Here is a 22,973-nt window from a genome sequence, read left to right on the forward strand (position 1 = left end):
GAGAAATCAAGGAGAAAAACCCAACCAACACTACCGTAGGTAACATTTCATGGATACATAGGAGAAGTGTAGAGGCAGAGTGTCTTAAGCCTTACACAGCAGCCCACTGAGCATCCAAGATCTCATGGAACAGACTAAACTGACAACCAGCAAGACAGTTTGTTATCTATGCATGACTAAGTTTTCCATAGCCCTGGCAGAATGCTTAGTATTTTACTGACAAATAGAGAAAAATAAATTTCATTTGAAGATCTGAGAATTAAAACAGACAAGTACAGGCAAAGAATCAGAAAAGGGAAAGCAACCAAACAGTTAAATTTGGCAGTTCTACTTTTAAAAATAATTTTCTTATATATATATTGCAATATAGGCTAAATTAAAAGGGTTATGAGTTTAGGCCTAAAGCCTCAGTAAATGCTTATTATCTTTACTGTGTTAAGCACCAGTGATGTGCCTGGGACTACACTATGCCTCAGCCCTGAGCAATTTAAGAGTCTAAACCAGAAATGTCTATTGAAAGATGCAGAACAATGCTGTAACTTGGAAATCTCTTTGTAATATATAAAAATGAAACAGAGAAAGCTTTAAACTAACAGGGTGGTTGCGATAAATTTCTTTCCATTAATTCCTTAGACAAAATGAGTGCCTAGAAAACCTCTTGGAAAATAGAGATTGCAAACTGCTCTGTTTGACATTAGGGAGCTTTCTGGAATATGTGAGAAGGAAACAAAAGCCATGGGAATGTTGCTGCCAGAACCCGGGCATATGGAAATCACAGTAAGAAGTAAGATCTGAAATGTTAGTAGGATAAAGTTTCAGAGCATCAAACTGGCACAAGGACTAGGCTGAAAGAGCTTACAATGAACAGGCACATGTTTTAGCTACCAGAGTAATTTTTATATGTGATTGGGCATAGCTGCAGGGGAAATTGAGAACTGCAGGTGTGTATCAGGCAGAAGAGAAAGATGAGTCAAAGATGACCGCTAGTGGAGAGAGGTCAATTGAAAAGAAGTAAAGAAGGCAGAACTGGAGGTAATTTAAACTTAAATTCTACAGTGACTAATGACTGAAATAAGAAAGAAAAGCTGTCTCAACTGCTTCGTCTTTATTGCTTTCAATACATAGAAAATCTCAAGGGAAAGATACCCTCACTGAAATTAGTATTAGTTATCAAAGTAACAATTCCAAGACATTAAAACATTTATATCTTTCCTAATTAAAAAGAACATGATGTTGTTTGTAAGAGCAGCTTATTGTAAAGTGTTACTTAGGGCTTTTCCCTAGAGGGAAATATCCTGTAATAGCTACTCCAGAACAGCTATTCCACAGCTGATCCTCAGGTTTGTGCTCTTCTCCCACAGTGAGTGCCTTTTTAGTCCAAATTAGTGGTGTCTTAAGCTAAACTGACAATAAAACTCCAAATACAGAAGCACCTATACAAGATGATAGCTCAGAATAGCTTTTACATTGTAAGTTCAGGCTCCAGCTCTTTTCAGAGTTTTTACCTAATATAAGAAACTGGATTAAAATAGCCTTAAATAAATAAAATAAAACTGAAATAGATTAAATGGAACGGAAAAATGCCTAAAATTGTAATCTAAGCCAGTGTCAGGAAGAGGGTCAGCTTGTAGTCTCGGTCTAACTTGTAGCTCACATTCCCACCTGTAGATGGGGAATTTTAACTTTTTCTTCAAGAAAAAATTGGTCCCTGATTTCATCAGTACTCATAGCAACAATTTTAGCAGCATCTTGGTGTAGCTAAAATTTTATGACAGAACACTTAAAATAGATGTGAAATGCCTATCAGTTAACACCGCATACAACGTAAAATAACTGCATTAGACAATCATGCAACAGCCACAGTTTGTAACTCAGAGTTTTCTAGTGGTACTTTCACATTTCTATTCTCAGTGTTAGCAGCTCCATTAGATATTGCATTATAAAGACTTAACTTCCTTGCTACATTTCTCAGATTGACAGTTTTGATGTGAAAATAGCAAACATACTAACTGAAGTACTTTTTTCATCAAATCACAAACCTCTGCTTTTAAGATTAGGATGGCTGATCTTTCTTTGTTTTGGATATATCTGTTCTTTATATCTACCTGATTATGCATTTAAGTCACATTTCCTCAGCAAATCTGAAAAATCACGTAACGAGTTCAGCACTTTACCTCCAATTTGCCATGTGCACAGCCTAATAGCAATAGGTTGGCTCTGTCCCTCTCACAGGAAATAGGAGACCAAGGCCATGCTCCTTCACTAGTTGCTGACCACCAGCAAATGACGGTATCTTGCATACAATTTATTGCCAGGTGACGTTTCATCCTTCTACCTTCTGGTCCAAGTATATCAATATAAGAAATCTGATGGAAGAAAAAATGCAGAAAATATTTGAGGTAATAAAATAGCATAGTAGGAGCAATTGGGAGCATTTAGTTTGGATGTGTGGAAGTGAATGTATTTATACACAGAGGGCTGCGTACATATATATTTATATGGGCTGTCTGTAAATGTAAAAAGTATCCCTTCAGACAGAAAAAGACATGCTCACACTTTTATCTATGGGGAGAGGATTGGGAAGGAAAGGAATGTGAGTTAAGAAGGAATTTACTGCAATGACTCCAATCAATACCAAAATGTACAGTCATGGTTGCTTGACAGCATCGACCTACACACAGGATTTAAGCTTAGCCATATTAAATGACAAGTTCTGCAAAGCTGACCAGGGAGCTAAGGCTAATGTCTAAGACATAATCAAATATTAAATATATTCTACAGTATTTGAGCAAACATATATCTTTCTTTTTCCTCCTTAAATTAAGGAATCCGGATACAAACATCGGCTTTGCAAGAGAATATATACTTTTCTGCATAATGTGGATGAGCTACAGCATCATGCGTAAAGTTTATGCAGCTCTTGAGAATTGTGCCTCTTTCTCAGGAAGGATTTGTGGAATTTATTATTCAAACTCTGTTATTTTGGAGCATGGTTATTTGAAAACATGAGCAGTGCACCATCTGGGTGACACATGCCAAGGAAATATAGATTGCACTGCATTTCTGCTTAAGGAATTAATGGAAGGTTGATAGCTAGGGTAAAAAAAAAAACTATCTTGCCATTGCTGGTCAGCAATAATCGAACCACTTTCTGGGGATTAAGCGCATGGCTAAGCCTACTGGACCAGACACTAGCAAAGGGCAGGGGGTCTTCTTATCAGAGAAATGCTTCTGGAGCCAGTCTCACTACATGACAGATTGCTTTCATATTCCTGTCTGCAAGGCAACAAAGGATGGCAGTAATGCGATAATGCCAGAGTGCAATGGGTGTTAAGAACCCGTTGCATTTATGTATTGTATTTAGTAAATAATCAGGCTCATCCAAATTGTGATCTCACCACTCAACCAAGGCCATTAAAATCAAGGTTAATGCTTTAATAATCCTTTGCTGTTTTTTATATGGTCAAAAAGAACCCTTTTCTATTTGCATGGTCATAATATTATTGACCTCTTCATCCCCTGAATACACATCAAAAGGAACTGAAATCAAAGTAATTACCAATGTTGTTCTCTCATGGTAAACATTTAACTCCTTGTACTGCCTCCTCCTTCAGTAAATTGAAATGGATTAAAAACACACAGATGGGAAAAACTTCCAAAAGGTCAATATTTTCAGAATATTCTGTGGCTTACTTGTCAAAATACATAGAATTGTAAAGATACATTAAAGTTAACAGGTAGCTGATCCTTCAATTAGAACTATATAATTTGGTGACAAGACACCAAATTTATTACGGTGAAAAACCACAAAATCTTCCACAGGTATTAACTAATCCCATATTGCAGTGTTAATTGCTCGTAACAATTTCACATGCAAAAATAGCCAAAAATCTTTCATAAAACTTTATGTCTTGCATTACACAAGGCACTTTCAGACATGGACTAATGCCACTAAGAAAAGGCAAACAAACCCAGTTATTTTTATACTTTGCCGGTCTTCAAGACTGTAGCAATTCCAAATCTTCCTTTATTTTTTCAAAGTGTAAATAAAATCCAAGGTGGTATCTCTTAGAAAGGACAAAAATAGAGAAAATAGTTCTTCCATTTAGGTACCTATTGTATAAAAACCCCTCAACTTCTGGATAAATATCAAACTGTGAGGAGAAAAGCATGGTTGACCTGTTCTTATTAATAACAGCATACTGGCAGTCCAGTACTGCCTGGCATTCCCTGACAATTTTTCCACCATAAGGCTGGACTTCTCACAATGTGGAGTTGCTTCTGTGCAGGTACCAAAGAAATTTTAATGTTAATATGACAGAAATTTAATTATATCACTGGATATGATTGTAAGCAAACATTTTCCTTATTTTAGAAATGGGAATTTAAATGCAAATACTACATACATTCTCAGAAATACACCAAAAGTCAGAGGCAGAAATGAAAGCTACACCCAAACTTCCTGAATCTTAGCTCCAGATTTTGATCCCATGGCAGTGCAAGTTAGCTTTTAATTAAATTTCTCTGGGAAAAAAAAAAACAAAAATACTAATGAACCATTTGTCCTAAAGAGAGCACATACAAGTTTGCACATTTGCAACTGATGACCATCTTTTGCTTCTTTTGTTACTATTGATAACAATACTAGTGTTGACTGTGTCTGTTCTTTTAGCTTACAAGTTTGACCAAAACTAGCCAGGAAGAACTCCAGTGCAGAGAGCTGACATAATATCATTGCAGTAGTGAATAATACTTTCTGCTGGCACACACTGGTGCAGTTTTGAAGATAATAAATTTTTTACTTAGCTGCATAACTAGCAAGCCTCACACAAAGGAACATTCAATTAAAAAATGCAAATGCATTTTTTTTGGCTGGCAAAGAAATAATGCACAGTGATTCCCACTGATTTCAAGAGAAAGCAAAGTTTACATCGAACATGGAGGCATTTTGAGAAGCTCAGCTGTGTCAGCAAAGAACTGAACATAACAACCCTATTAAGGAGTGCAGCAGATATTTCTGGTTTCCTAGGGCAGAGAGTTTTCTATGGATTAGGATTTCCTTCTTTCCCAAGCAAAAGTGCCATAACCATTAGATCCAAAATGTGCCCAGCAACGCTCAGAATGAAAATGTTTCCTTAGAAAAAGAGTTTTCTTACATAAATTAAGGAGCTATGGCCCTCACAGTTAAATGACGAAGGCAGTCTCCAGCTCACCACATCTTCAATGAAGTTTAGTGCTATTAAAAAACCAACCCACACCACAGACCATACTTGCTTCTAAAGCACAACCTTAACAAACACCATAGACCAGGCACAAGCGCACATCATTTTAAAGTAAACTACGTATCAGCTCAGTTCCTGGTGAACAGTGAACTGTCTCAAATCCACGTTATAGAGGTTGGATCAATCTCGCAAACACAAGTCATTGCTGAAAAGAGGCCCTGAACTGAAACAGCCTGGAAAATGGATTAGATATTCATCCTAGCAGAAAATATTTCTACCAAGCAAGTTAAAATGTATTATGGCAAAACTTAAATGAAACACATCCTTAAAAAAGCCTGCCTTGAAGATGCAAACTCCCATATGTAAGGAAGCAAATTACTGAAGGGTTGTCAAGGGAAAAATATTTGCTATTTTCTAGCACAAGATTGTTTTCCTTAACATTTATTCAGGCTGAAATAAATACAAACTCTCTCTTTAGCTCACTACATCTTTCTAACTTTCCTGGGTGAAGGCTTGTCTCTTCTTCATTCTTGCAGTGAACTGGATGCAGCTCCTTTCCTACCCTGTTTGTTCAAAGTTAATTGCCTTTGGCCAACTATTTTTTTTCATATTATCATAGTGCCAAGCCACTGCCCTGATGCCAAAGAATTTATGGTCAAAATAAGTTATGTCCACAGAGCCCAAACCATCCAAGACACAGTGTAATTCAGCTTGAGACAAGCTGGGTCTACTGAGATCCAAACAAGGTAGTTTAAAGGCAGCTCAGCTATCTCTAGAGTGTTTTTCAGCAACTGCTGTGACTGACACACCCATACATAAAGGGCTGGAAAAAAGAAGTATTTTAATCTTCACTGTGTTAGTACTGAATTGAGATATAGACGCACCAAGTCACTTGCCTAAGGTCACATACAGAGTTTTTCAGAGGTGAGAAAGCTTATGTACCTTGAGTCCTCGCTCAGTGGCTTAATTGTAAAACCAACTCTCACAACAATATGATTACTGTAACTAGATGGAAAATTAAGATTTCTGCAAAGAATTACAACAGTCTTGGAGCTCATACAGATGACTGAATTATCATAGCTTCATGAGTTCATGTATATCAGCTGAGACATAGTAATTGACCATGCATGTGTTTTTAGCCCACAGCAAACAAGAGGTAAAACACATTAGCTTAAATCTTTTACACTGAGGTTTACCATTACAGATTTTGCTTCATGCTTGTTAGATGCTGAGAATGTGCAAAAGGTGAGTTACCGCTGCTCAACTGACACAAGGTAATCTGTTGAGCAGGGGTAACTCAACAGTGTGTCTGAGCCCTTAACCTAAATACAGTAGAAAATTGGATCCCTCTTGGCACAGTATTTTAACTCATTAATTCAGAATGCCATGTAATTTTTCTTTACTTTTCAGTACCTGCCAGTTTTGGAATTTAAGCTATTCTAGTCAGTTACAGGAAGGTCTGTAATCGTAAAGTTACTGCAGTGTTTACAGTCACCATTGACAGCGATACCTTGAAGTCCAAACAAGAGAGTTTTTCCAGTCTTTTGTTTACATCAGGAGAATCCATTTTCTTTGTAAACTGAATAAAACAGAGTTGGTTATGGTCCTCGAATGACAAGAGGATGAAACCATCTGTAAGAACCGCTGAAAAACAAATAAAAACCATCACCACTGTAACACCTGTTTCTAGTAGCAAAACAAATTACTGAACCCTCCACTGAGACACTGCAAAAAGCAATTTTTTCAAGACAGTGTCTTAAATATTACACTGAAGCCTCTGTAATCTCCTAAAAGGCATCAATGTGTCATCCTGCCAGGACCTTCTTGGAAATGAGAAATAAAGCCTAGGGAGTACTCCGATTACATAAACATGAATAAATTATCTCCTATCAAGTTACCACTACATTCAAATATATGTTTTATGCCCTCCGCATTGATTTTCATCTCAGTTCAGCTTTCAACGTTGGGTTTTTTTTCTTCTTCTCCTTATGGTAACACCCACCAGTTTGTCAGAAATGCATCATATACAGCGTAACTTCTGTTAAGGATGATAAATGCAAATTAGTATTGGAGAGGTATCTGGTATTTTGACATCGTAAGGTTCCAGATGCTGTTGCAGACACCGAGGAAACTGTTACATACAGGATTATACTTCAGAGGGGTTATGAGTTTGCTGAAAACCTCACATGGGGGTATCCGAACAATGCAGGAAACCAAGATGGAACAGACTCCCCTGGAGTGTGGAAAAGCGCAGTGGAATCCCCGCTGTTATCACAAGCGGGTGCTAGACCAAACCAGTTCAATATAAAAGTGATTAACTAATTTGACAATGAAAATTAATTAGACAATATTATCTAAGATTTTTTCCCAAGTGTTATCCAGTTATTCAGGCAGTATTATGCCTGCATTTTACGCAAGCAATATTAGGTCTGCATTTAAAGAGATGTCTGAGAACGAAGTGAGTCATCAGGGCTACTAGCACTAGGTCACTGAAGATTTGTTAATGAGAATCAGGTGTAAGTACAGCTAGCAAGCCCTTTTAGAAAGTAAACTGAGAAACCTCTGCTGAAAGGAAAATGTCAAATGGAACCAGATTTAAAAACAACCAACCCTGCAAAACAAACACAAAAGCATTTGTGACTAATATCCTAGATTCTCAAATGTATTTTACATATCCTTGAGTAGACTGACAGTTTAGTCTTACATATAAGCATTGAAAACTTGCTACTCAGCTTTGCTTTGATTTAGACTGATTTACAACCAGTTGCAATTTCTAATAGTCATGTACTGGCACAGCTCCGAAGATTCTGGTATGCAAATACTAAAGGGTAAAGTTTAAAGCCAAATAATTACCTTTGAAATGTAACACTAACACTAGCTTAAAAAAGAAAAAAAAGAATAAAAGAAATAGTGATAAAGCATCTGAGATGGTGAGTTAGAAGTTATAACTGAGATCCTAAACACACATGAAAATCCAAAGCCACTGAGTATGGTATCCTCAATATGTACAGTTAAAATATTTTGCTATCCTCACAGACATAGTTTACATTAGAGATGACCTACAGCACACCTCAGCTGCTTCTGAAATTGGTTTTGGTTGAAGGGAAGAAAACAGGATTCAAAGATCCCTGGGCAGGTGCGAATGAGACTAGCACTGCCTTGATTTTCAGTATCTGTGGTTGTCCTGGGCAGGAGTGGAGACTAGATCAACATGAATGCAGCTATGGGCATAGTTAGACCATTATTCAGATAGGACCCATATGCTGCAGAGTCAGATTACCCTAAAAAGGCAGGCAGTGTAGTTAATATTCCAAATACTAGTACCGCAACACCTCAGTGCCACAAAATAATTTTGAAAATGAGAAATACTGTTTCTTTTAAGAAAACAATTTTTCTATAATTTCTAATTAAATTATTTTTTAACATTGCACATAATGAAAAATAATAATAAAAAAATCATAAAAATATTGCCCATTATAATAAAAATCAGGATGACTTTATTAGAGACAGGAGAATTATAAATTCAATCATAATTATGTATCTTGTACCCAATAGGATCTTTATTCCAAATATTAACAGGACATGCTACTCAAGTTAGAATTACATTTCATAAATCATTTTGGCAGATTGTAATCCTTACCCATTTCTACATATACACAATTCTTAAACTAAGTACTACTATTTTTATATGGACTTTTTGTATTAAATATTGAATTTCTTATGGCCAACTTTATAATCACAACCTTAATTCCAACATAGATTTGGAAAGATGTGGAATTATATTAAAGTTAATTTATTCTAGGACCACCTTTTGTTGTGGTTCTCACATAAGGATAGTTCAGCTTAAAAATCTGTATTTTGAACACTATTTGCATGGATAACAGAAGTATCTTCTTTTGTTGATCATGAAAACAAAAAATGCATTGCAATGACTGGTGTTGGGGGTTGGGTTGGGTTGCTGGGTTGGCTGAACAGAAGCAGTCCTATTTCACCTTCAGATGCAGGTATTACCAAACATAGAGAACTTACTTATAATTTAAGAAATTATTGAATAAGTGAAAATAAGGACAAGCCATTCTGTAGTGTTATTTATAGCAGTTTAAGAGGTATAACTGTAGGAAAGCATATTTGTTGCTTTATTATTGTTTTAGTTCTAGGCTTTTTTAGTTAGTATTTTTATGACACATTAAGCCAACGTAAGGTAAAGTAAGTATAATTTAATTATGCATTTATTATTTATTATATTTTTTAAAAGATGGAGTATTCTAAGTCCTATAAACAACTCCAATTTGGGTATAAACTTAGCCTCCATGCTTTCCTACATTTTGTCACCTGAAAGTATGAAATCTTCCCGCTGGAAACAAAGGGCAGAAAAATCTGAGATGGAATTAATAGTTTACTAATTCAGGTGAAGAGTGAAAAACAGAAGTCGAGACATCAAATGTGTTCTATGCTATTAGTTGATAAAAAAATGAGGTTGGGGTTAAATTTTTTCATGATAAAGATTCTACTAAAATCATTACATTAATCTTCAAGACTACAAAACATTGATAACATCAGAGGGACACAGTATTGTAGGTTTCTTAAATAACCAGACCCAGATTCCATAGATGCCTGAAGAAAATAAATTATTAAAGATCAAAGTTAAGATAGATAGCATATATTCTTATTAAAAGCACACAATTTGTGTTTATTTGTTAAGAATTTGGAAGATAATGCCCATATAATTTGGCTCTCACTGAAATTCCATATTCTGGATCATGCATATGTCAAGATACCTGGTTTAATTCTCAGTGGAGCCCTGTAGAGATACACTGAAAAAGCTATACTCGTATTACTAAGCTGATGAAAAAAGGTACATTTTCATAAGTTTCTTCCACATTAAATTAGAAACTTATTTTTAGCAGTCACTAGTTAGTAACAATAGTGAGAGTCTGGAAATCCAGAAACTAAGTCAGAACACCACTATACAACTAATGCTATCCAGCCTATTTTAATAAGTAAATACTTTAATAATAACTACCCATGGTTAATCTTGGCTAATGTTTGATTCTGTCCCATTTATGGAATAAGCATGACAAGTTCAAATGGCATGTTCACAGTGATTAAAATGTGTAAGAAACTGAATTTTAGAAACTCATTCAGTATTTGACAGGCCTGAAAACTTTGATGTTAAATATTATTCTTAAAGTGTTCTTAGTCCTGAGGGTTGTAACTACAGCATTACATGCAATTACTTGCTGTGTTTGCAAGTCCCCAGTGGCAATAATTAGTCTACCTGTTGACATACTGTTTCTCTACTCTATTGTTAATGTAGGCAATTGATTTGCACGTGGCTGTAATTACCATCACTGATGGTGTCGGAGATGAGCTTCCCCACCAGGGTCCTGTCAATCACCACTTTCTCCAGCTGTGGCCCAGAAAGGCTTAAGGACACCAATATACCTGAGTGAAAGAGGAGCTAAATCCAAATAGAAAGAAAACAAGACATCAAGAATCATTAATAAAGTGAAACGTTCCAAGGTACATGTTAGCAGCTGTCCATTACGTAGTAATCTAATTTTCAAAATTACAAAAAAGACTTATCGTTGATATGAAGGTGTCTTATATGGACTTTGAAGGCTTTTTCAATGAAAGACAGAGATGTAATACAACACTGAATTACACAGGTACAAGAATTACAATTGCTGAACACTTGAAGAAAACGCATGCTAAGCCTCCAAATGTATTAAATAAGTTTGTTGAAAATGGAGATCAAAATTCTGTCTTGAATGAGGAAAGGGATGATGCCAATCCATCACCCATGGAGCTGATTTTTTTCCATATGAAGTAACTGCATAGCCTGCATCAAAACCCCAAAAAAGTGTGTCTTTATATTATCATCACAAATTAAAACCATCACCTTTTTGCTATCCTTGTTATTTCTGATCATTCATATATTAACTTAATGGCGCTGTACCACAGTGACAGAAAAAATAAACCCCATAAAATTCCTGCTCCATTGTAAGCTGACTCAACTTTGTGAAGTTACTTCAGTAGCAGGACTAAACAATAAGCTTTATTAGAGAGATAGTGCTTTCTTAATAATGTGGTTCTGTCCTATGAAGACAGGCTGAGAGAGCTGGGGTGTTTCAGCCTGGAGAAGAGAAGGCTCCAGGGAGACCTTAGAGCAGTCTTCCAGTACCTAAAGGGGGCCTACAAGAAATCCAGAGAGGGACTTTTTATAAAAGCATCAAGTGACAGGACAAGGGAGAATGGATTTAAACTGAAAGAGGGAAGATTTAGATTAGAAATTGTTCACTATGAGGGTGGTGAGATGCTGGCATAGATTGCCCAGAGAAGCTGTGGCTGCCCCATCCCTGGAATTGTTCCAGAACAGGCTGAATGGGGCTTTGAGCAACCTGGTCTACTGGAAGGTGTCCCTGTCAATGGCAGGGGCCAAACCATTCATGATTCTATGTTTCTAACTGTAGTCAAACCTTGCTGGACTTAAAATTATCAAGTTGGAACTAAATTGTGATTTTATCTAATCTAACTTCAACATAGGTATAAATTGAAGTTTTGAAAGATTGTAATAAAAGCTACATGAGTGTAACTGTGTCTAACATTTTTACTAGGACAAAACCTTAAAGGACATCTGACATGACAGGCAATATTGAAATACTGACTGTATATATTTATCAAACAAATGCATTGTAAGATTTTGGCAGGATGGGAAATTATCATTTGTTCTTAAAAAAATAATTTCCTATCACAAGTATTTTTTGTTTCTATTTCAGACACCACTAGAATTTATTTTCAGACTTCCTTATATCTAACCTAAATCTCCCCTGTTTAAGTTTGAACCCATTATACCTTGTCCTACCACTAATCATAACTGTCTGAAGAACGCAGTTGAAAAAGTGATCGTTGAAATGCAGAAGCTGACAAAATATAACACAAGCAATGATCAAGCAAAATTCCATAAATACTCTAGAAAGATCAGTTCTAAATTTCTGAATGAATATCATCCCGCCAGATAAAACACCCCAAATCCTTCAGTGTTATACGCGAACAAGAGAGCTGGTGCAGTCAGCAAAAACTCTACAGCTTGTGTCTTCCACACCACCTTTGCTTGCGAATTATGTTCTTCTCTCAGAAGAAGCTACTGCAATGGTAGGTTGTTTCCATGCTTCCTTTTCTTGCAGGGAAAGAATAAGCTGGAGTTAATCCGGGAGAACAACTGAAGTGAATCAGAGTCTGTCTGTAGTCTCTAGGTTTACCTGACATATATACCACACATCCATGTAAGGAATAGAGACAAAACACAGGAAAAAATGTGGTTTGATCTGTAGGTGGTTAATGATCTTTAATGACTGTGTCATGGAGTGAGCACACATGTTCGTCGTTCTGCTGACATATAATCCATGCCATCCATATATGCTATATGGACATATGTCTGCAAACTCTGGGCTTGAGAGCAACAAATAACATTAGGATTATTTAACTCTTAAATATTTCAATGTGTAAATTCACTTTATGCCTATATGTTCATTTCCTGGTAATGACATAGATCACACCTGTTACAGAGCTAGAATACAAATCTATGGAAACTGCTCCAGTGTCTGATGACGAGACATTTATACAAATATAAAATGCTGTGGTAATGGGCGTGCTTTGTTTTACATCTATGAAACTAGTCATTAAACCAATGGTATGTATTTTCACTATCTCATAGATCTCTCTCTATGCTATCAGTATGGCATGACAGAATAATATAAAGTCAGTAAAATATATATTTTATACATAATATATCATTTCCATGTCTTTTCTTGTTTCTCCCATTGCACTCCCTCCTTCTTTATTTTTACAGTAAAACATTCTTTCCCATTATTCTCCACAATTTTTCCTATAGTAACTTACCATGGTTCGTAATACACCTGTGCTCTACAGGTCTAAGTCCTTCCCTTTAGGAACTGTAGTCTAAATTTAAAATGTAAATCAGAGACTTTACACAGTATATGGCCATGTAAGGTCGGTATTCCTTCCACCTTCCTTTAAAAATCCATTGGATTAGAATAGGGGCTTTTTAAAAACTAATTCTTAAAGTTTACCATGAGGTACAAGCAGGTACTTAAATAAAGCAGGGACATCGTTGAGTCACCATCCCTGGAGGTATTAAAATGACCTGCAGATGTGGCGCTGAGGGACATGGTTTAGTGGTAGACTTGGTAGTGTTAGCTGAATGGCTGGACACAATGATCTTAAGGGTCTTTTCCAACCTAAATGATTCTATAATTCTGTATTATCTGTCATCAAAAATATTCTGTAAAAGAGAAAATACGTGTATGTTCAAATTGAAACGTCAATATTTCAATTCTTTACCATGTAGCCTATGCAAAGACTGTTACATAATAAGATTTAGGTGCTATTATACATACGCTTGCATAGTTAAGCTCATATTTTGGTAGATGGGAGCAGTCCAATCATAAGCATGAATGAATATAAAGCAAATGGGGAAGACTGCAAACTTGGCTTGAACACAAATACACAGTGATCCAACTCCAAAAAGTACTGCTCAAGGGAATTGCTCATCATTGCTAAGGAATAAACACAAATGGAAGAGGCATTATTTACATAAAGCACAAAATCATTCCAACTAACAGATACCATATTAGGGAAAGAAACTTGCAATAATGAAACACTTTACAAATTTTTCAAACTAAAGTACTGCAATGTGAAAAACAGAAAGCAAAAGAGTCATCTCTACAGCTTTAACAGTCTCAAGGTGTTCCTAAACAAATTATGAAAGCATGATTTCAAACCTACTGGAAGAACATGCACAGCCTTTGAACTTGTATTTGAGTAAAGTGTTTGGGCATCTGGTCATTCTACATGCTGGGAAGGAAGGGCCACTTAATTTCTGTGTTATTGAAGAGTTGAATGCGAAGACTTTGATAGAAGGGATTATGTACTTTGTGTGCCAAAAATGGTTATCCAGTGAGCAAGAAACAGGTAAGAGGAACAGCGGATACTCAGAGGAAGACTTAGCCCTTCCCCAATAGCAAAGCGCTCCAATACACATTTGAGTTACCTTTTATTAAGCAAAAGACTTAAGTACAGGCTCATGACCAGTGGACTCCAGTGGAACTTAAGCATGTACTTAAGTGGATTCCTTTATCCTCGGAAGCCTTAGCCCTTCACTCCTCATTCATGCAGCTTAGCTGCTTATCAGCCCTTCTACCTAAAAAGATACCTGCAGAGCAAAGCCAGGATTTGCTTCTATCTGATTAAAATTGGAAGAGAATGAAAATATGCCTGTAAAAAATACTGCTGCAAACTGTTTTCCCTTACAGAGCCTAACCGACAAAGGAATATGCAAAAGGAGAAGAGAATTGTAAAGCATTTCTTGTTCAAGCAGGTTCCCAGGGTTTTTCCCCACCTCTTCATTCCAGACTGCTTTCTTAGCCACCCTACCATAATTACTGTTGCATGCCTTATTACAGATGAAGTTATTGTTGTTACACGTTACTGTTTCACAATAATCGATGCATTTGTACTTCTAGCTCCAAATCTCTAAAACCACACATTAATGGTTCTGATCAAAAGCAACCAAACTAATTTAGTATGAGGGCTGTGCTCCTCTTAGTAACTATGATGGGTACCAGCATCTCATGTATTCTAGCCAGGATGTCTTGATTTTGATATCAGAAGTGTTACTGTGTGTCACCGCAAATCTTGCTAAATCAGCTTGCTGATGGGCATTGTATCCGATACAACAAGTCACGTCAGCAAATATTGCTGTGTATCTCAATGCAGAATCCAGTTCTAAGCATGCCAATGATGGCAACATAAAACCCATTCACATACATATGTAAATTGCAACACAAATAAAATGTAATCAAACTAATTTAGCAAAGAATATATAAATCTTTTTCATTAGCAGGTAACAGATATGATTCACAGCTAGTGCTTGGCACTTATGCAATAAAATAATTCAGTGTTGGCATGTGTTTTAATTCTACATCGTAATGCAAATGTAGAACTACAAAAAGTTGGAAATAAAATCTTTTGGCTAGATCTCATTAATTTTTACTACCTTGTATTGTAAAACCAAACCTGAACCAATGGCATCATTTCATAGTACTGATTTCATGATTTTGTGGCAAAACTTAAAAGCATTCCAAAATATTAGAGAAGGAGACCAAGAAGAAGGGAACCAGCCAGAGCTGAGATTAGTAAACTCAAAAATATTGATAAAAATAATTACTTAGGTTATTACTCCTCAGCAGGGAAAGGCAAGGAGTAAATTGTTTACTTAATTATGAACAATTCAGTGGCATCTTATTGTAAAGACTTCTTGTCTCTTTTTTTGTCATGCTTCTTTTGTGGTCTCTTTATTTTCCTTTGACATCGACCAGTTGAAGATTACAGGATTATTTCAGGAACTCATCACAGGTCATCAAAGCTGGGATTCAGGAGTACCAAACAGAAATGGTGTCGGTTGAGATCCGACTGGAACGAGCAGGAATAGAGTTAAAGAAAAGACCTTGGTCCTTTAGGGCCCAACTAAGCTCTTTTAAATAGGAGAGAAAGCTCCTTGACAAAAATCCCTGTACAGTCTAGGTTATGTTTACATGAACTGCACATCATCTGTTTCAGAAGCTCTAACTACTACTAGAATGTATACTTAGGACTGCAAAAATAAAGGTCAATAGATTTTTTTTTTTTTTTGCAATGGGCAAGGAAGTAAACATGAAACTTCTAAGGCACTGATTGTATGAAAAAAAAAGTAATAGGAGAAATTCCAATGTGTAAATGAAACATTAAGAAAGGTAGAAAGCTGGGCCAGCATTATAGTTGTTCTAGGTAAATTCATATATAAGAGCCAATTTTGAGAAATACATTCATACAATGGACAAGATAATCTGTATGCAAACTAACTGGGGTTTTCATTGAGGCATATGTATGAAGTGTAATTGATCATTTGCACGCAAATAGTTAACATGACAGTACACTGATTTTTAGCAGAGGCATGTTTAAATTTATAGCCCCCAATTTTTGCCTGTGGGCTAGTTAGAAGCTGGAAGTGCTGTAGGAAGCAGTGAGGGATTAGGAAAAGTGATGTGTAGGTTCCAGAAGGCACACTAGCAGCAGTCCTATGCTTGTTTTTCACAAAATTTGAGGGAAATCACACTACTTTTTTTATTTTATAGTCTTTTTATCATTGTATCACCTTTCAGATTTTTTTCCATTTGTTCTGTCTTGCTAAAGGTACAACAGCCATTGGGGTTTTGGATAGCACATTGTTATTACAAACAAAGGGAACTCTTCTTAGTTCAGCTAAAGATACAGCAGATTCAAATACGTAGAAAAATTATTGGAAAATGTGATGGTTGTTGAGTTTTAAATCTTTTAACTTTTACAAATTAATTTTATATTGTATTGGCACTAAAAAACAAAAGAGCTAAAAAAATCCCAAACTACTATAAATTAAATCATACACTCAGATTTTCCCCAATTCACTGAAAATTACAAGTCACGGTAATTCCCTACATGCTCTCCATGCTGTTTGTCTGCCATGTTGATTTCTATTACACCTAAAAGTTAATGCAAATATGGACTCTTCTTTTTCCACTAGCAGCTGCTCTGCTGTCCATCCAAAACAGCATGCGCTATAAGAGCTATGACATAGATCACACCATTATGTGATAAGCACTTACTGCTTAATCAGTCTCTTACTTAGAACTAAAGAATAAATGTACATCCTTTCTACAAGCTTCAGAACATTTTTATCAAAGGGAGAGTTTAGATATTTCTTCAAAATGCTCAAAGACAGATAAGCAGCAGAAAAAAAAACAACCCAAAACTGAGAGAAGACAGCTTTTCTGTTCTAGACTTTCCCAAATTATTCATTTTTCTCTGTTTTATTTTCATTTGTTGGAGAGTTTATATTTTCAGGTAGATGGAAAGTGGAATAACACAATTGTTTTGGCAGAACATTCTAACCCCTGCTGGAGACATCAATTATCAGCCATTGTTATATAAAAAAAAAACCATTTTGTTTTATGACTGAGAAACCAAAAGCAGAAGTTAAGGACAGAGAAATGACTAAGATTTTTATCTGTAACTCTGGCTATGTTAGAAGCTATACTATCAGTTATACTCTGGCTATACAAGCCATCTAAAATGTCCGTAAAAATACTCTATTTATCAAGCTATCCCCTACACGATTCAATCCAATATAGAGCCAGACCTAATACACTAAGATAAAACCATCCCTCTCTTTTCTTTCCCATCTAGTACAAGAAATAAGCAAAAACATATTTATCTCCTTCTTGTTGATGTAAGCTTGAAACTATTCACAGGATGCAAAATGACAAAAAAAAAGGGGGGGGGGGGTTTAAACAGAATTGATAATGAATAAAAGGTGTTATACTATAAAGGCAGGATGATAAAATTCACTGTTCAATATATGAACTGGTAAAAAATGCATGTGGATGCAGATGGGAGGAGAAGGAAAATGACGGAGAATGCGTGGGAAAGCAAATGAAGAGACAGCAAACTGGGAAGCAGATGAATACACGTGGCTAATTGACTCAGTATTTCTTAACCAAATTCCTTACCTAATCAGAACAATAATAACAGGGGAGAAAAAAAGTCATCTAAATTAGCATACAATTAATATTTAAATCAGTTATAGAAGATTAACATTCACAGGTACATACCATGTAACCTGTACATGAATGTACACTTTTACTAGAGATAAGATCTGGTAGGCAAATGCTGCTTAGACAATAATATCTTTATTATTGATACAAAAAGACTATTTACTATTTGGCATGTCAGGTATCTAAAAGTTCTGCTGTTCTTAAAGACATTTCTGTAATTTCAGCTGTATAATGCTTGAATATTTAATATTCATCCTGCTGACACACACTTGTAGCCACTTGAATTAGAAGAAAAAAAATCTGAAAAAGCATAAAGGTTGTAAGACAAAATTTCTTTTTAGAAGCAGTACTAGTAATATTTACAACTATACCCATGCCAAAGCAGTTTCAAATATGATGCACATTCCTCATTAACAATGTAGAGTGCAGAAACTTATAAAATACGTACGTTACGTACATATAGAATTACATACGTTTTTAGAACAAGCTCATGGTTTAGGAGCTAAAGGATGTGTCATGTTCAGATCTCCCACCTACCCTACTGCTCTGTGTTAATGAGGATGTGAAAAGCCATGAAACTTATATACGGACACTTATATGTTGATCTTACATAGACAGTTACGTGTGTGCCACATGTCACAGTATCTTTTTCTCCATACTTTGTTTAATGATCTAGCTGGCTCACAGTTACAGCTTCCCTCCCATGTTACACAAGCACAGAGTAAAAAGATTTGCAACAATCATGTAAATAATTAAGATAGAAAAATGTAATACAAGACAGATTGCAGACCTGTCTGTACATTTTAACTGCTCCCTTAACCTGTGATTTGGAGGTACAGGATGCTTTCAGTTTCCCCAAATAATGATCATAATCTCACAGAATCAGGGCCCTTTAATTAATATTTCTTGATAAACCCCAGATTTCTGTTTTGTAGCATCTATTTCAGGTTAGAAATTGAAATAACTATAATTTAGGTAATAAGAGCCCACGCATTTAAGAAAACCCATGATTTTCTATGTTAGTTAACATTTTAACATTATTGCATCTATCACTGAATGGCTGCTTGGCTTCACTGACTGAACACTGCAAGAGCTTGTCAAAACATTTTACCTGACAGATATGTTTGTTCTTCCATTTGCTCAGCACACATTGACTGTTTTGCATTAGGTCCTAAAGGACAACAGAAAACAGAGAGTGGAGTTGGCAGTACACACTGTCACTATTAGTTAACATACTTCTGATTTTGGAGTTTATAGGTGAAGCATGTCACACAAAGATGCAGCTGTTTTAGAACAGCCTGCCAGACAAAAGCACATTTATCATCACCGGGAGAGTTGGATCTTTATGAAAATTAAAGCTGTTGAAAGAGGTTTGAAAACCGGATAATATGTTGCTGTACTTGAAACTTTCTGAAACATACCTCTATCTCCTTGAGTGCATCCCGCAGTTTGTCTGTACGCTTGTTTTTCAGTATCCAGGGATAATCTCTAGCTAGAAAATAAAATAAAATAAAATAAAATAAAATAAAATAAAATAAAATAAAATATATATAGGTGACTGTGTACATATGTGTATATATGTGCATGTATGTGTACAAATATACATTTCTATAAAATAAAGTTCTTCAAGTTAAGCTTCCTTTTCTGTGGAAACACAAACCTAAGATTTCAAGAAGTTACCTGAAATGTAAAACTTACCTATAATTGGGAAAACATGGCTATGGCTTGTATTTGTTTCTATTGTCAAATGACATCCTTTTGAAAGGCTCTGTTGTAGGGACAGTTAGCATGTTATATCCACACTGACTGTGACTTCACAATGGCATTTGTGTACAAAGCTCTCAGGATGTAGCTTCTTACTCAGCTGCTAAGTTCTTGCAATGAGAAAGCACCCCACATTCAGTATGTTAACTTAGAATTGAAGTTATCAAATCCTAAACAGATCCTACTCTTTTGAATTAGCATTTCATTGCCTAATTTCAAAATGCAGGCACAAACATGTCTTTAAAACATATATGCATGAGTATATGCATATATAGAGGCATTAACGACAGGTAATTGTGAACGCCATAACTTGTATTATGGAGTATAGCTATTTATAGGATTTGTTCTTGAAAATTTGGTCTGAAGAATCTGCCAAGTCAAGCAAACAAGAAACTGCATGACTGCTACAGTCCTTTAACAAATTTATTAATGTTCAGCAAACTATTGTGAAAGTTTTGGCCTAAAACATTAATCCTGAAACCAGGAGGCAAAGCTTCCTCTGGAGCTGCTAGTAATTGGTTTGTTTCATGGCTGAGAATCAGGCTCTAATAACTTGTGAAATTTCATCATTTAAAAGTAAGCAGTTTTCTGTCCATAAGTATACAATAAAAACCATGAGAAAGTAGAGCACATTGTCTTTCTAAAATCTAGCCTATTTAAAGGAAAACTGATGAAAAGTTTTGAGCTCCAAGCTGTCAGTTTGTATGCCAACTTCCAGACTGAGTGACTTAACAGTTGTGTTTAAACCTCTCTGCAAAAAGGAGCTTACAATAGGAGTGCTATAGAGTGAAAAAATGAAGGATTTCATATATCAACAAAAGAGCACACCAACATACAACTTCTCTTTGTATTTTACTGGACTGAAGCCAGCGTCGGTGGAACTGTTATGATAATATTAATTAGGCATGTAAGATCACATTTTCAATGGGTGCCTTCATAAATATTGCAATATTTATCCACATATGCAAAATGGGAAATTGCCTGTACAGATACCAACCTATATACACAAATCAGCAGCTGTAAATAAAGTTACCCAGTTACCCTCTTTAAGAAATGTGCCATACAGTGCTTTGTCCCTAGGCCACCCTGCATTTACAACAACAAGGTGCAGTAGCTCGTGTTCCTTTTGCATGTCACAAGTATGAAAGATAACAATTGGGGCTTCTGTATAACGGGGTTTATCTGGGCCTGCTTCTCTTTTCACACAGGCAACGCCTGTAAGATAATGCTATGCACAGCACAAGGGATGTAAATCCATTATGCTCCTCCCTACTTATAACCCTTTCTCAACTCCCCACCTTTACAGAGCTGTATTGATTCTGACTGACACACAACCCTCCGCAGCGGGTGTAGATTTACCACATGGCTGCGTGCACTTTTATACCCATCCCCACTGGGGCTTCAACCTGCTCCAAACAAACCTTATGGTGTTGCAAATAACTTACCCTTCTGGAACACATTTTGCTTTCAAACACACGCACCATTCCACGTGAATTTTCATTATGTATGATAAGATGAAATGTTACGGCAATACTTCCAGCATACATACTACTTTGTGAAGTCATCTAAAAATCAATTAGTTTTTTTTTGGAGTTGTCATCTAATAACGTTTAAACCTTAATCAACGCTCTGAGCAATAGTAAGCATGCAGGAGTTGCAAAGCTTGAGCTAAAGAAAAGTTGTACTAGTGTAAAAATCTTAAACTGTCACAGTATTGCTGTGTGCGAGCATAAACTGAAATTGCTTTTAACCAGGTAATGCAGGAACAGTGTAAATGTTTCGAAGCTGGAAGCATTCTATGAAGGCAGCTGATTATTAACCTGGAATTTGATTTTGGCCGAAAGGATTTCAGCTATAATTTTCAGGTATGAAGCACTTGGTATTTCAGTTCAAGAGCCGATTGAGAAATGTTTATTGCTCATCTGCTGAGTAAATTTCACAAGGAAAAATCTGGATTATTTTTGTGATTCCTCTTGACAATGGATTTGAGAACCAACACACACAACCATGCTTAGCAACACAGAAAAAAACAGATTGCAAATACACTAGGAAAGAATTACAACTTTTCAACTGTTTTGTGCCATGTAGTTCTGTGACTGCCTGCCTCAGATGGTATGTGTAGAAAGTTACTCTGAAAACAGGCTGAGGCGATTTTAATGCTCTTCCAGGGGGGTCACCAATTCAAATTAATGCTTTGGTTTTGCTGTAACAAGAACCTCAGAAAATCTCCTTACATTCCACTTGCTTTTGCTTCTCTTCTAAGTAACCATGCTTCATCTGTGATGCTGAGGGAAAGAAGAGATGAAAAGATGAATGATAATCCTTACAACTGCTGTCAGCAAATATTAATATTAGGGAGAAGATTCACACGGTTTGATAAAACGCAGAAATTCACCAAAACTTAAGAGAGCCCTGCTTTTTTCACCTCGAGAGGCAGATATCTTAAACTTGCAGTGAAAGAAAGGCTTGTACATCACAGCGGGTGCGCCGGCGGCACCGAGCCTGCAGCCTCCGAGCCCCGGCGGCACTGCCTCCTGACCGCGGAACTCGGCTCACGGGCCTGGCCGCCGAGAGGGACCTGTAGCTGGAGCCGAACAGACCTTGTGGCCCATGGGGAAACGTCCAGGATTAACGGGATTAACCAGATGAAGGAAACCGATCGCTCGTCCTGCGCGGCCTCTCCGCTCGCCGGGAAGGGACGCGGGAGCCGGCCTGCAGCCCAGCGCGCTCGTGGCGCCCCCTGCCGGCCGCCCAGCAGCGCCGCGGCGGCCCCGGCCCGCACCGCCCCTCACCATGGTGCCGGTGTAACGGGCTGAAAGGGCTGGATCAGCCATAAAATAGAATATACAGTACAAGAACCTAGAGTTTAGAATCCCACTGAAGTTTCCAATGGCAGAAAGGTTGCTTTTATGTAAATATCCTCTTTTTTTTTTTTTTCACCTGTGGAATAAAAGGTTTCTAAATACTCTGCCGTAACTTAGGAGAGAAAATGCTTCCTTACAGTGCCAAAATACAGAGATATATACCTAAATATATCGAGATTTATCGATATATATACCAAAATACATCAACATACATCTATATATATATCGAAATACACCAATATCTATCAAAGTACATATATATGTATATAGTTATTTTTATATATATATAAATATATTAACAAGAAATTTGAAGTTGCACTTTTCAGAGCAAGCAGTCAGTAACAAAGATTGAACATCTGGAAGTTTTGTTTAGTTTTAGTTATGGCTATTTATATTTTACCTGCTTCTTTCTTGTCGTAGTACTGGTGAATCCCAATATCTTCATCTATAGAATTGAATGTAAATGTATTTAA

The 22,973-nt window shown here is 36.4% G+C and overlaps 1 protein-coding gene across 3 annotated transcripts in view; it reads right to left on the reverse strand.

Annotated features, from left to right (window-relative positions):
• Positions 1-22,973, reverse strand: part of WDPCP (WD repeat containing planar cell polarity effector) — a 158,192-nt gene that overhangs the window by 81,703 nt on the left and 53,516 nt on the right. For all 3 annotated transcript variants that reach the window (XR_008974053.1, XM_057423340.1, XM_057423338.1), the window contains exons 4-10: positions 22,901-22,945; positions 21,871-21,921; positions 19,294-19,364; positions 18,984-19,043; positions 10,569-10,683; positions 6,733-6,866; positions 2,175-2,366 (exon numbers count right to left, since the gene is read on the reverse strand). Coding sequence is in view for 2 of the 3 variants with exons in the window: in XM_057423340.1 (XP_057279323.1) it covers positions 2,175-2,366; positions 6,733-6,866; positions 10,569-10,683; positions 18,984-19,043; positions 19,294-19,364; positions 21,871-21,921; positions 22,901-22,945 (668 nt within the window). In the remaining variant the exon portion in view is untranslated. The remainder of the gene's footprint in view (positions 1-2,174; positions 2,367-6,732; positions 6,867-10,568; positions 10,684-18,983; positions 19,044-19,293; positions 19,365-21,870; positions 21,922-22,900; positions 22,946-22,973) is intronic.

The sequence above is a fragment of the Pezoporus wallicus genome, unplaced genomic scaffold, assembly GCF_028554395.1.
Source record: "Pezoporus wallicus isolate ANWC-B61680 ecotype Strahan unplaced genomic scaffold, APGP_CSIRO_Pwel_v1 contig_4191, whole genome shotgun sequence".
Lineage (NCBI taxonomy): Eukaryota > Metazoa > Chordata > Aves > Psittaciformes > Psittacidae > Pezoporus > Pezoporus wallicus.